General features: G+C 40.2%; 1 protein-coding gene across 1 annotated transcript in view; it reads left to right on the top strand.

The window, feature by feature from the left end:
• Positions 1-15,601, top strand: part of CNTNAP2 (contactin associated protein 2) — a 1,031,572-nt gene that overhangs the window by 926,070 nt on the left and 89,901 nt on the right. The window contains exons 17-18 of the mRNA XM_071429755.1: positions 10,055-10,273; positions 13,827-14,063. Coding sequence (XP_071285856.1) covers positions 10,055-10,273; positions 13,827-14,063 — 456 coding nt within the window. The remainder of the gene's footprint in view (positions 1-10,054; positions 10,274-13,826; positions 14,064-15,601) is intronic.

Raw genomic sequence — 15,601 nt, 5'->3', positions numbered from 1 at the left:
GAATCAGGTCAGCATCTCTCAGTAGATCTGATTCCCTGTCCATTCTCAAGGAAATGTCACTACAAGTTTACAGCTGCCAGATGTAGATACTGCACATAGCAGAGACTGAATCAAGTGCCTTCAGGCTGCAGACCAAATGGTGCAGAAAATGAGGATCAAAAATATGAGGATAGACACTTTAGGGGGTGCTTTTTCCTGCATTCAACAAAGTGCTTTCCTTTATTTTTTATTCTGATATGATGGGGTTTTTTTGGTGTGCAGGATACTTTGAAAATTTCAAGATAAAAATAAACTGAAAAGGTCATAAGAAGCTTCAGACATTCTGAAGAGTGATGTATTCCTAATGAAATTGCACAGGAATTGAATAAATTCTGTTCACCATAAATGTTCACCAAATCTTGAGTCTTTGGGAAAAATTCCACCCTTGGATACCTTATTTGTATCTTTTCTAAATATTATGTTATAATTTCTTCCAAAACTTTGATGATTAAAGCCATTCAGCTACACATTTTCATTCCTTTATGTTCCATTTATAAGTTAATTTCCCTTCTCCTTTCTATACATGTTTATAGACTTCCTGTGACTGAAGGTAAAATGAGTTTAAAAATATTTCCTCCAGGCAGCAAGAATTTCACTGAGAGAAATCAGTAATACTCTTACAGAATGTCAGAAATCACTAATATTTAAAACTAACTTTACAGATACATCATCAAAATGTTAATGCCAATAGCTGTACTTATTGTATGTCCTTTTTTGCAGGGAAGTAGTATTTTACCAATACATATGGTAATCTCTCTTCCCACATATCTCAAGTCCCTGAACATCAGGGCAGGGACTGGGAGGAAAAGGTTTCTCTCATTGCAACTCAACTCAGCTTCAAGATTCCCTGAGGAACGTGAACAAGCATAGAGCCCTGGGATTGACAAGATACATCCCATGGTCCTGAGAGAATTTGCTACTGTAGTTGCCAAGCTATGCTCTGTGATATTTGAAATATCATGACACTCAGGCAAAGTCTCCAGTGACTGGGAAAAGTTAAAGAACAGAACACTGGGAACTCCTGGTCAGCCTTAACTCTCTGCCTGGTAAAATCATAGAACAGATCCTCCTGGAAGCTGTGTCAAGGCATGTGCCTGACAGGGAGGTGATTAGAGACAGCCAGCATGGCCGTCACCAAGAGAAAATTGTGCCTGACTAACATTAGCCAGTTCTCTCAGGACTCTGGGAGAGCATCTCATAAGGTTCCATAGACTTATGTACATTTGGGTTCCTCAGATGGTCATGAACCTGATCTCTACTTACAGTGAGAAGTTCTTTGCTCCCCCTGTCCCCATCCTGCTGTCAATCCACTGGGGAGGCATGGGAAGAAAGGTTGTCATTGAAGACTTGAAGGCAAAAGAGTTGAGTACCTCAGCCTTCTCCTCATCCATTGTTACCAGTGTTCCACCACTGTTTATTGAGGGTGGGTGCACCTTCTTCAACCTTCCTTTTCTGGTTAACAGACCTGTGGAAGCCCTTTCTATAATTCCTGGCATCCCTTGCCAGGTTCAGCTTCCTTTGGCCTTCCTCAACTGTATTTCATCTCTCTACTCTTCCCAGGTTTCCTGTCCTTGTTTCCACTGCCTGTGCATTTACTTCTTTCCCTTTACTTTTACCAGCACTTCCCTACTCAGCCATGCCCATCTCTTGTTTTCCTTGTCTGATTTCTTGCTCCTGGGGATTGCCAGCTCTTGTACTCTATGGAAGTAAAGAGTACTTTAAAAATCTGCCAGCTCTGCTCTGCTCCCGTCCCTGACAGCAGTCTCCCTGGGAACCCTTTTAAATATCTCCTTGTGGAGCTGGAAGTTTGCTTTCCTAAAGTTTGCCTGACTTTACTCCTTACCTGATCCATATATCTCAGGACTGCAAAATCCACCTGTGCATGATCCTGATACCTTGAGAGGCTACCTAGAACAGAGGCTGGACAGTGTTAAAGAAATAAAGTAGGTATTTATTAAAAGGCCTTCAAAGGATACATCTTGGGCAGTACAAAAGCCCAGCTGTGGCTCCACCCAAGATGGACGCCAGTCACAAGTTTTCACACTTTTATAAGTTTTGGTCCATTTACATGTTGGGGCTAATTGTTCAATTACAGCTTCAGGGTAAGAAGTCACATCCTCCCAGATTGCTCTCCTCAATTCAACCTTGTTTATACTTTTTGGGCCTGAAGCTGCAGTGTTGTCCTTGGTTCTCAAGCTGGAAAAGGATTGTTTTGCCAAACTAAACTGTGAAGAGAACTTGCTAGCACGCTATATAAAGTTCAGAGCTATATACTCATGCAGTACAGAATCTGGAAAATATGAAATCTACGTCTTAAGGAATCAATCCCTTCAGCTCAGGCTGTCTCCAATCTTGATGTCCCCAATTCACTCATTACGTTGGTGACCCTCAGACACAGATGGATTGTTCATTCCCTACAGAATATCAACTTGTTCTAAAGGCTCAGAGAGACAATAAGCCTCACTTGTATCTTGTGGGTAGATTTACACAGGAAAAGTGGATCTTATATAATATTAAAGCAATAGCTTTACTCACCCTTTTTCCCTTCTCGGCCCTTATGGAAATGACTGCATAAGATTCAAAAGAATGTAAAGTTTCATGACTTTTCTTTATTTTACCCGTAACCCCCAAGCAAATACAGAGTGTGTCTAGTCTGTACAATGAGCCCCTATGTTAGAGAGATGCCTGAGCTGTTTCTGAGAAAGATATAGCATGTCCACATAAATCAGCACTCAGCTATGCTGGGATTGATCCTCAGTGTGGTGTAGTCTCTCATTAGAACTAATTACTGTTGGCACAGCATCATGCTGATGCAGCTGTGCAGCTTCCAGAGCTGGTTCATTTGGCACTTAGCTCAGGGATCACTGAAGTCTTGGGCATGGATGCACGCTGTCATTTGGTCAAATGAATGAAGGCTCTGCTCATTAGTTCAAATGGACTTTTCATTTGGGAATTAGATAAATGATGAAGCCATCCAGATGCTTAGTCCCATTATTGTAAATACAGTTATGATTTTTGACAACTACCTGATTATTAACAGACAGCCAAGCAATGCAGTAATTCCTGTATTGCAGTCAAGCAACTTGGATCAACAGTTTTCCTCTGTTATGTTGCTTTGGTAGCTTTAATTTTAAGTCGTGTCCTTTGAGAAGTGGCCTCCTTAAAGCAGGTCCTGTGCTCCAATATGGCACTTCAGGGTAGCATCTGTAGCCCTTTCCACTTATTTCTGGCAGCCAGGAACAACCTACCAATTTTGTTTCCATGTCAGCATTGGTATGGCCTCTCTCAGCCCTGCACAAATGAGGGCACTGGGGAAGGAAATTTAGAGATGACATTGTGAAACTATCTTTAAACACAAAAATCTGAATATAAGTGGGAAGGGGGGACAGGATAGTTACTTTCAAATCCTAGATTGCCTACTTTTCTATTCAGAGTCTTCTTTTCCATCTGTTAAAGGCAGTGGGAAGGATTGCAATAACTATATATATATCAGACCTGATCTTGACCATTTGATAATCTTGTCCATTTGATAGATTTTATATAAAGATGTATAGGCCACTAGCTCTAGAAATATCTATCATCTCTCTCTTTTTATTGATTTTTCTTTCATTTTCAATCATTTCACTGAATTTTGTCTACAGGTTCAGACAGTGAGCCCTTTGTCAGAGGTGTATCTACAAACAAACTGTCCAAGAAGTTTGGCAGATGTTGCCCTTACAAAGCTACAATATTTTCAAGCTGTTGTTTCCTCAGAACAAATATCTGTCTGGCAGATTCAGTTTACAGTTTATAGCTTATTGCTGTAAGCTATTTTACAGCCAAGTGAGTGAACTCTGATTGTAGATGTAACATGGCATTTATGTTCTAAGAATGGGATTTCAAAAGGATTCTAAAGACGTTAGAAACTCGTCCCTTTGATGTAAGTCAACTAAAACATCAGTCAGTTCCATTTGAAGGGTATAAAAATACATCAGGGAATGTAAGAGAAACAAAGTACGAGGGAGGACATGTTTCAAAGAAAGCATAATGGGGGAGAAGGAGAGAAATAGAGAGATGGGCGTACATTAGACAGGTGGTTGAGAGAAGAGTTGTAATCCCTCTGCCTTTTTTTTCCCAGTTTATGTGTCTTGAGAACATCCACCTACTGCTTAGCATCTAGTGAGTACCCACCCATCCATTAACATCTCTTTCTTTGCTGGCAGCCTCATTATAACTAGAGATCCTAGCCTGAAATTCATCAACAAAGATCAAACTAGAAAACAGGGGAGAAAAAAGATACTTGAAACACAAGGAGTTTCAAGGAAAATGGGAGATCTAGCTGGTCACGGATCTCGAATGCCAGAAATATCTATCAGCTCATGTAACTTGACCTTGTGCATAGCAAAGGACACAGAAATGTGTGCTGCTTCCCCGGCAGCTGACCCTCAGAACTTGTGTTTAACTAAAGCATACCGACTAGAAAGCCTTGAAAGGAAGGACCCAAGAAGCATGGACTCCTACAGACAATGCAGTCATAGAATCATGGAATCACGGAATTATGGAATCACAGATCAAAGCATGCCAGGTTAGAAGGGGCCTCAAGGACCATGTGGTCCAAATTTCCTTAAAAGAAGCACAGTCCAGACAAAATGTCCTAGCACCCTGTCCAGCTGAATCTTAGAAGTGTCCAGTATAGAAGAACCTATACTTCCCTGGAAACATTATCCCAGTAGCTGATTGTTCTCATTGTGAAAAATTTCCCTCTTGTGCGTCCCCAGGAGTAACCTGTACCCATTACTCTTCATCTTTTCCATGTGACTTCCTACCAAAAGGATATCTCCTTCTTTTTTGTAGCCACCCCTTAAGTACCAGAACAATGCTGAAAAGGTCTCCCCCAAGCCTTCTTTCTCAAAGCTAAACACAGTTTTCTCAGGCTTTCCTCCAATAGGTTTTCAAGTACTTTGATGATTTTTGTGGACCTTCTTATATTTGCATTTGTTGAACTTCACAGGTTCTTATCAGTCCACTCTTCCAGCCCTATCCAAGTCTTCCTGCACAGTGGTTCAGTTGTACCCCTTCATTTTTATGGGCAAATGCCTCATGGATTTAAGATGAGGAAATGGCGAGACCTAAATAGAGCTAAAAACAACATAGAACAAAGAGTGAGAAGGGCATTTTGTTTGCCAAAGTTGCTCTTCTGTGTTCTGAACAGATGGCTGACAACATCCTGAGACCTTAGAAAATTGAATCGATGAGAAAAACGTGTTCAGATTTAATTATATGTAATTGCACAAGGCACAGAAAGGGTAAAACTAAGCCACAAACCTCAGTGTACTGAGTGAATTTATGTGGTAGGAGTACATAAAAAATTCACTCCTGTTCAATTTTATGAAATTTTCATCACAAAACCCTGTTCTGACTGAATAAATTACAACCCACATTAACTTTTTTTTTTTTTAATAATTAGGCAATTTCATACATTTGTTCAAAGTCTTATTATTAGTCTCATTTCTTAGAAAAACTGGCTTTAGTTTTACGGTATTTGGTAGACTAGAAAATAAAAATATTATTAGGAAAATTCACTTCATTACCTAAAAAGTGACCAGTATAAACCTCTGGTCATTTTTTTGCAGCTCATTTCCTACATCTTTTTGGAAAAAAATCCTATGCTGAGTCAGTCATTCTGAATAAATACTCACATATGCACAGGTATGTTAGATATCTTTTCAATCCCCCTATTCAAATGTTTGACAAAATTGTCTGTCACTGTCACATCAATCAAAGATGTATTTGAGTAAAAGAGGTTATATCACCAAGGATTGTATGTGTAGACAGAGACTGAAAAGTACAACATACTGAGGGGAAAAAAAAGCTAAACAATTGCCGGTCTTCTTATATAAGTTATACTGAACTTCTGAACAAATTGGATGTTTTACTGTCTCTGGCTGAGGCGGAGTTAGTATTCTCCCTAGCAGCCCATATGGTGTTGTGTTTTGAATTTGTGCCTAGAATAGCTTTGATACCACACCAGTGTTTTGCCTATTGCTAGTAATGCTTGCACAGTGCCAAAGCTTTCTCTCTATCCCAGTCAGGAAACTGCGGGTAGCAGAGGCATTGGAAAGGGACACAGCCAGGACAGTTGATCATTGCCCAAAAGGACAACACCTTGCTCAGCAGAAAAGTTGGCATAGAGGAAAAAGAAGGACTGGGGGCGGCACAGTGTGCTCAAACCCGACCTTGAACTCTTCATTCTCCCAGCCTTGAGAGTCAGGATCTCAAGAGATGTTGGAAGAGCAATTGCCAGTAAAAACTGAGACAAAAAGAACGTTGAGTACCTCAGCCTTCTGCCTGTCAGTTGTCACCACGCTACCTGTCTCATTTTTTGGGGGTGTGAAATTTCTTTTGTCTTCATTTTCTGACTAATGTGCCTGTGGTCAGATATTCATCCATTTCTGTTAAGACTTGTCATCTTACTTAGAGATGTCCCTGGTTGGAAAGTACTTATTCCAGAGGCTGAAAATGGAACTAAGAATGAAAAGTCAAAACCAGTAACATAACTTGTATGTGAGACATCCCATTTGCAGCCTCTGCCCATCTGTGAAGCTCTTTTCATTGGCATATTTCATGGCTTTTTTCAGTCCATCAGTCTAGAAAATACATTTCCTCACCTTTGGTATGGGAAACATGTTTTTAGGTAGGTTGAGGAAGGATCAGGAAGTCCATAGATGTGGTATTATCTTCTCTAACTTTCAGCATCTCAGTAGATATATGCACTGAAAATTACCTATGATGAGAAGATTTTGCTGGAAAACTAGTCTTTCCCTAACTATAAGATTAAATATAAAAATAAAATATAAAAATATAATATAAATTTATACAATTGGTACTAATTTCAAAGGGACCAATTTTCTCAGAAAACTACAAATTGAATTACATATCTTTTAGTCTGTGATACAAATTTTAGTTTAAAGCTATGCATTAAGTTAGATTATGCAGGGACAGAGCTTCTACTTGAAATATCTTTATTTGCCAATTTTCTTCACTCTCCCTTTTAAAAGAAGAATAACTTTCTTTTAAAGAATTAGGAATACTTCTATCCACAAGAACAAAAGTTTGCAAGCAAAAAAGCATTCTTGTGGCGGTTTTCAAAAATTCTGAATAGATAATAGTCAAAGTACACAGTAGCCATATTGACAATGTCATCAGCTGCCTCAGAATAAGAGAAAAAGTCTGCTAATAGGCTAAAGTCTGCTAATAGGCTAATTTTACAGTCCTGTGGACAGACAACTTTTGGGAAACTATTCAAGCCTGACAGTGAAGAGATCTGAGGCAGTTCTTTAAAGCAAAATTAAAGGAAAATTATACACACACACTTGAAAATAGACTTGAACACAACATACAACTTAAGTACTGGAGAGGTTTTACTCTAATTCCTACTTTGCCTGGGTTTGTAGGCAGAACCACTGAAGTTATGAAACATAATAACTATAGAATATAAATCCCAATATTTCCGGGTGGGACATGCCTGGCCACGTCTGACCCTTGCTGCTGGACCAAAGGCAGCAGCTGTGGTGTTTCACCCCAGAGATACCTTTGGCCGGCTGGATGCTGCAGCTGGGCACTTGGAACAAATCCAGGCATAGTAGGAACTCAGTTTACCTCTGGTGGAAAAGGTTCAGACGACGGTGAAGAGAAAAAGGAGAGGATTCTATCATAGAGTCTTAATCCAGAGTTTTATTCCAGGATGGTAGACCTCTGAAACAGCTCCCAATAGAATGGCCGACCGCATGGTCTCGTCTCCTTTTAAGCCCCGGGGACAGGGGGAGGGGAAGGGACAGGTGAGGGCCAACCAGGTGGGAGGAGGGGAAGGTTCAAGGGATAAAGACACTTGGACAGGCCAATGAGCCCGGACCTGAGGGGCATCTTTTGAACTTATGCCAACCACACAACGCCCTTGCTGGAATGTTAAGATTGATGGACAGCTCTTAGCACGAGGGCAAAGGGGGAGGGGAAAGGTTGGCACACCTGAAATGGCCATCACACTGCAACAAATAACATTAAAACTAAATATCTTTATTTCTGTAACAGGAAGCTCTGGCTTGTACAGATTTTGTGCCTTGTAAAGTGTGAAAGGACAAACAGAATAAATTCATGGCTTATAAAAGGCAGTTTATTCAATAAGTTAAATTATTTTATTCAGCAGAGAACAAAAAGAACAACAGCTTTTCAATTTTTTTCTTTTAGAAGTAGCCAATTTTGAAAAAATCAATTCTATAATAAATTTGTGTTGAAAGTACATTTTCTGTAAAAACTATTCCTATGTATTCAATTTTCTTAAAAATGCTGTCAAGTCAATCTGATATAACCTTGTGAAAATCTATTAGGTCATGCACAAAAATATTTCGCACTATTTATCAGCATTTTTAGTGATAATGAACATGGATTTTACCCCAATTTTATAGCTTTGATGAATAAGAGTTTTATAATAGTGCATTATCAATTCAACCTAAGCAGAAACCACAGCTGTTCTGGAACACTTAGACCCTAACTGGGCACCCAAGATCTTTGAAGGAAATTAAAAGGGAGCTCTGACTTTTTTATTTTGTGTGTAGGAAAACCAAATTAAATTGAACTCTTGGTTGTCTTTACTTCTGTCTGGTATTCTCATTTGTGAATGCTGTAATTGATAATCCTTTCTTTTTTAACCCTTTCATCTGATCTCTTGCCACCAGAATAGAATTTGCAGCCCAAAGATATTTAAACTAAATTTCAATAAGAAAGTCGTAATTATAGTACTTTATTAAAATAATTTATATATTATTAATCACACTCAACATTCAGTAATAGTTATCAATTATATATTTGCCAAGGATGACCTGAAGGAATGACTAGTAGGGCTAAATGGAAATTCATAAAATTTCTAAACATGGTTTTAATCATACACTATAAACAGAGCACTGTAGGGCTTAGTAAAGATTCATTTCTGTTGGAACCCAGGACATCCCTCTGGCTGCCCTGGAGGACTTAGGACCCTGGCAGGGGGCTCAGAGACCTTGGCATGGAGTCAAAGACACGTGTGCCTTTGATTTTAGCCCTTGGAAAAAACTACCAACTTTGTATGAAGATGTACAAGCCACAAGAGTTTGAGTAGAATGTTAGTGAATTTATCACAGGGTAGAAAAGTAGAATTTTGGGGTGTTTAGAACGGGGCTTCAGAAGACAAGATGGAGGGATTTGGGTGTACCTTTTCCTTCCTCTTTCTTCTTCTTAGCCTCTATCTCCGGTATGATGGTGGCACTTTTGGATTGGTTTAGAGTAGAAACAGACTGTCTAACATAGGTGATAGGTATTGGAAAATTATTGTAAATAATGTACTCATAGTTTTTAGTATAAAAAACTAACACCGCCTCAGGGGCATGCAGTGTGCCTTAACCTGACCTGCTGGACAGACCTCGGCAGGTGGAGAAAGAATGTTACAGATAACAGAAAATAAACAACCTTGAGAATGAGAGCCAAGGAATTCTGACTCCTTCTTCAAATGCAGGGCTGGGAAAAAGAGACTTTCTAACACCTCGGGGTCATCTCAACACCAGAGACCTCGTCACATTTCTTTTCAGCCATAAAATGTCACATGGCTCTTACCCACAGCATTTTTAGTTCATTGCAAGAATTGATTGCCTCTCAAAATCAAAACAAAAATTTAGACTTCTCCACCATTTTTTTATCAAAATGCTTATTCCTTAAAAAAAAAATTTAAAAAGTGTAAACTGGAAGGCTGCAGGGTGCAAAGATTAATACAATTGGTTGAGGGTCTGCTGATGAAGTCAAGAAGTTTGACTTCTAAAAGTCAAACTCCTACTCAAGTTAGAAGGAACTGAATAGGCCTATAAATTCAGAAAGATGAATAGATGATAAAAAGATGACTTAGCAGTGCACATTTCTATTTGATATGACCCTGTACTCTTTGGGAAGCGTAAATGAACTTGTTTACAAAGACTGCAAACAGATTGTGGACACCTCCTGCTTGCTATTTCAGCTGCTACCGAGGTCTCCTTCTCGTTCGACGTGGGAAACGGGCCGGTGGAAATCGTGGTGAGATCTCCCAACCCGCTCAACGATGACCAATGGCACCGGGTCAATGCCGAGAGGAACGTCAAGCAGGCCAGCCTGCAGGTGGACCAGCTTCCCCTGGAGGTCCAGAAAGCTCCAACAGAAGGACACACGCGGCTGGAATTGTACAGCCAGCTCTATGTCGGTAAGGCACAGAGGAGGCAGCCAGGCTTTGCTCTCACGGTGCTGAACATTCTTTGCCTGGTGTCTTGCCAGCAGCAGTTAGTGAATGTAGAAAGTTGTGCTCCTCAAGTGTTTGTGGGACAGCAAAGGGGGGAAAAAGAAAAAGGAAAAAAAGGACAAATGTGCCCATAATTACAGAAATACAAAGATCAACTAAGAGAAAAATATTGTGCATTAGGAACTTGTCCTTTTTGTCTCTCTCCACCTGCATCTCCTGGCTGAAAGTGCCTCCAGCAGATTGCAGTGCCAAACTCCTTTTTTGCTGAGAGTCTTTTCCCAGACACACAAACACTTTTTCACCACAGAAGTGAAAATTTCTGTAGAGTTCTTGCCAGGACTGCATGTGCCTGCAGTGCCCATCCTAGCCTCGGCAGCACTTCCAGGCTCTCTAGATTTGATCATTGGCCATACTTTTGCATTCACAGCTCTCACTGCAGTCTTCTCCCTTTAATCCCCTGGGCTATTTATTCATTTGATGTATGAAAGCACCACACAGTGTTACACAAATGCATTCCCTGGAACCAAGTTAGTCCAGCTGCTTTCTGGAGCTACTGGTTTCTACTACATTTGGGGTAGGCTATTCCAGCAGCATTTGTATTTCTCCAACCGTGAGCCACAGGGCTGCAAAGTGCTGACGTGCCAAGTGCCATTAGCTGGAACCAGAACTGCATGAAATGTTGAGCAAAGAAGCACTTTCATACCTCTCTAGATATCTGTCACAAGAGAAGAAGGAAGTGAAAAGAGAAAAAAATTATCTTTTTTCTCCATGTTAGCCAGCATTCAACAACTCAAATGAAATAAAAATTATGTTTAAAGCCTTCATTGCCATAGTAATCAGCCCAGTGTCACTGCAAACTGTGTATAATGTGTCACCAGATGTGCAGGTGTTATTTACAAGCTCAGATTCTCCTTTGCTGCTGTGATCCTAGAAATGGCAATTTGAAAATAAGCTGAAAGATAAAGTTTGTTTAAAAGAGGAGCACTTAACCTTTAAAAAATACCAAGCCTTTTGCTGTAAACAGGAAGAGATGGAATTTTTTTTCCTAGCCTGAGTTCTTTGAAAATTGTTGATAATGATGATTTTATTTGTTAGTTTTGAATTGACTGTAACACCAGCAATGTTTTGAAATATAGTACCTTTATTGCCAAAAAAACAAATGTCATCATCTGCACCAGATTTTTTTTCTTTCTGAATTACATCTATTTCATATAACTTGGTGAGTGGAGCACACATACCAGAGAATAGCTTTAAACCTGGGGTCAGACCTAGAATGGACTTGAGTTGGAGTGCTCAGAATGAATACCTGAATATTGGGGCCCTGGAGGGTAATGCTGAACAGGAATTGTTTTGGTGCCTCCTTTTCCATTTTCTGTAGAATAAATATCTATTCTTTGGGTGAGCAAGAAGGACTGAAGGGTGATGACTTTGTGTCCTAGGGGCTAGGACAGTGACTGAGAGGGCAAAGAAGGTTTTTCATCACTGCAGTATATAAGAGTGTATGTGACAGTGATCACAGGGGTCTTAGGATGAGGGAAGAGACAAGGATCTGACTCCATGTTTCAGAAGGCTTGATTTATTATTTTATTATATATATTATATTAAAACTATACTAAAAGAATAGAAGAAAGGATTTCATCAGAAGGCCAGCTAAGAATAGAAAAAGAAGGAATGATAACAAAAGCTTGTGGCTCGGACAGAGTCTGAGCCAGCTCACTGTGATTGGCCATTAATTAGAGACAACCACATGAGACCAATCACAGATCCACCTGCTGCATGCCACAGCAGCAGATAATCATTGTTTACATTTTGCTCCTGAGGCCTCCCAGCTTCTCAGGGGAAAAAATCATAAGGAAAGGCTTTTTCATAAAATATCATGGCTACAAGTGTACATAGAATGGAAGCACACCAGAACACCCTCTGCCATGTGCACTCAGCAGAGACCAATCCTTGCCTGCTCCTACTCCAAATCATCCAGTTACTGGTACTTGGTTTGAAGCAGCCCTCTCTGGTTTGTATTTAGTTTTCTTTCCCACTCAGGTAAATATCAGTCTCTGTGCTCTGTGGTGATGAGTATTCAGATCTCCTCAGGGACTCTCTGGCACCTGCAGCATTGCAGTAATCAAAGAGAGGAGAGATGAGCAGAAAAGATGCCAGCACTCATTGTTATTTACTCACATTTTTTAGTTTGGGGTTTTTTTGTTGCTGTTTCTAATCCAGCCTCAGATAAGACTTACCTAGCTGAAATCACATTTTTTCAGGGAGTGTTTACTTGGGGTGAAAAAGGACAGTTCTTATTACCTACTAAAAAAAACCAACTCAACCCAGCTTGTCAAATGTAGTTTTTCAGTGTTCGATCCTCCAGTCTATGCTCTGATAAGTAAATAGTATACATGATAATTCTTGGAAATCAATGTGAATATTTCCTATTGTAACCGAGACTGGAGATTTGACTCCTTTTTTTTTTTGCTCATTGTGACTTTGAAAAGTGTAACACTCCATAGCACATTACGTGAAATAAACACGGGCAGGAGACCTTTCTCCTTTTTAATGCCTTTATTAAAAGTGACCAGCTCAGGGGGGGGAAGAACCAATTGCTCCACTCTCACACCACCACTGCTCCCAGACATGACTCAGAGAAGAAAGTGCACAGCTTTGTCCACTGGTCTGTGGGTAGAGCTGAGGATCCCATCCTCACAAGAGCACTGAGAAATTCCCTTATGCTTCAGTCCAACATTCAAGGGCCTCTGTCTAGCCGGCATCTTTTGAGCTTAGGGTGAGAGGTAAAAAGGCATTGGTGGATACCAGATTCTGTTCCTCATGTCCAGTCATCACTTTGATTCATCAATTTTGTGTTGGCTCATTGTTTTAGGGGTGTTTGGCTAGGTTTGGTGAGGGGTCTCTACCGTTGCATGCTGGATCTGATGTCATTTGCATGTCGACTCAATGTCCCTTCCCCTTCACCGTCTGGGTGTCATCCTCTAGGAAGCAGCAGGGCATCACTCGACAAAAGTGGAATTCTTAACCATCAACGACAGGTAGTTAACGAAAAATGACAGGTGATTACAATACCAAACAGTTAGAACTCCACCCTGGCAGCAACTGGCCCAACCTGTTAACTCTGCAACCTTTTAAAAAAAATGGGCAGCTGTTCTACTCATAACATTATGGCATTATTACTAGCACCCACCGTTACTAACCATTAGGAGAGAAAGGCTACACCTTAGCAGTTGAGCCAAGCTTATTTCTTCCACTCTTATCTCTAAAAACATTGAAATTGAAATGAAAGGAAATCTTCCAGGGCTAGAATCTCAAATGTCTAATTAGTATAAAGCAAGCATTGATAAAAAACTACTATTTATGCTTGCTAATGGTATGATATCAAAGGGCTTGGCCTCACTGATTTATTGTCATTAGTACAAGACAATTATAAAGAAGTTACCACAGGATATTTCATGTGAAGCAACAGGAATAAAACCCATTCAGTGCTGTCTCACAGTCCAACGTTCCCTCTCAGGTGCTGCAGGAGGCCAGCGAGGATTCCTGGGCTGCATTCGCTCCCTGAGGATGAACGGGGTGACGCTGGACCTGGAGGAGAGAGCCAAGGTCACGCCCGGGGTGAAGCCTGGCTGCTCTGGCCACTGCACCAGCTATGGCATGTACTGTGCCAACGGGGGCAAATGCGTGGAGAAATACAATGGCTACTCCTGTGACTGCTCCAGAACTGCCTACGATGGGCCATTCTGCATAAAAGGTAAATACTGGGCCATTCTGCATAAAAGGTAAATGCCTTGTGCAGGAGGCAGAGTTGGGGGGGAACTATTTGCCCGAGGGGGAAAAAACCACAATGGAATTGATGCTTCAGCTTCATTAAATAAACAAGTAAATGCTGTTTAATACTTCTTGCTAACAATTCAAACTGTACACCCATGTGTATATTTAAATGTGGTTATTTAAAACCACACCTCTTATGAGGACTATGTGTTACCTGTTTAAATCAAATAGCACAAGAACAAAATGCATCAGGAATGCCTGTAGTAGTAGCAGGTCTGGCAGAGGGTATTCCTTAGTCTTGAACTGCATAACTATAAATTCCAATAAGCACAATGTCATGGTAACTTCTTTAGAAGAAAAACATGGATTTAAACAAAAGCTGCCTAGTCATTTAGACATGTAGGTATGACATTTGGGTTGAATATCTCCTATATTGGGAGGCCAGCATTTGCTTAAAAATTTTATCCGTCCATAAGTAGATCAAGTCTTTTAGTACCTCAAACTGGGTTAGGGATTGAACCTGCTGGGATAAGGGAAGGCACAGGGCTCCCACATTTATGTAAGTCCTTTGGAAATGCTTAATATATGTTCTGGAATTTCAAAAGCAATGATTATAAGAGAACAATGTACTGTGGATGCACAGGTCTGCATGAGAAAGAAAGTTGAGGAGCAAGGAAAAGCAGGATCCAACAACTCAAAAATTGAGAAGAAAAGTACAAATTTCTTTTTTCTTGTTTGACTGTCTAATCCACTTCTTTTACTAATAATTTTAAAAGCTTTCTCAAAGTTTTAGATAAAAATGTGAAGGCTCTTCTCATCAGTATCCCTGATGTTAAAGAAACCTGTAGCCTCATAAAGTGCTCCTCTGCTTTTATATTCCTCTCTGAACCAGGAATCCTGCCAGCAGCCTAAGTCACCAGACACCAGAGTCCCCTCATGAAGCTAATTTGGCAGTAGGGGACAGTACCTGGCATTTGATATTCTGGTTTTCAACTCTTTCTCAGGGATTTTTTCCAATTCAAAATCTGAGAATTATTTTGCAAATATCCTTACCCTGCTCTCTTTTCGCCACACTTATAGGAAGCATAAAGTTTATAGCAAAAATAGGCAATCTTTTTACCTGATGCTGTGTTGTGGACTGCATTTCCTCCCCACACACTTCAGCCACTTTCATTTATATCTATGTTCACTTTTATTTCATTTTGTCACAGAAATCTTTGTCCATTGCTGATGTTGCTCACATACTGGACCATCCTCTTCTAAAAGCCAAGGGATTGTTTTCATATCACCAAATATTCACATCACCAGATGTGGACGAATCTCTGGCATGATTATTTTTTAAATTCCAATAAATATGATGTATTTCTAGTGCAGCAGAAGGGAAGCAGCTGCTTCTCTAGGTAATGGCTTCCACTGTGCTTGCATGCAGGAATTTCATCAGCTTTCACCATGCTGTGCTGCTTCAAAAGCAAACTATTAAACATGTCCATTCAGTTCAGGACTGTTCATACAGCAGCT

The sequence above is a fragment of the Agelaius tricolor genome, unplaced genomic scaffold, assembly GCF_023055355.1.
Source record: "Agelaius tricolor isolate 1412-34295 unplaced genomic scaffold, bAgeTri1.0.p SCAF_6, whole genome shotgun sequence".
Classification (NCBI taxonomy): domain Eukaryota; kingdom Metazoa; phylum Chordata; class Aves; order Passeriformes; family Icteridae; genus Agelaius; species Agelaius tricolor.
The sequence above is the reverse complement of the archived record's forward strand: the minus strand, read 5'-3'. Positions and strand labels throughout refer to the sequence as shown.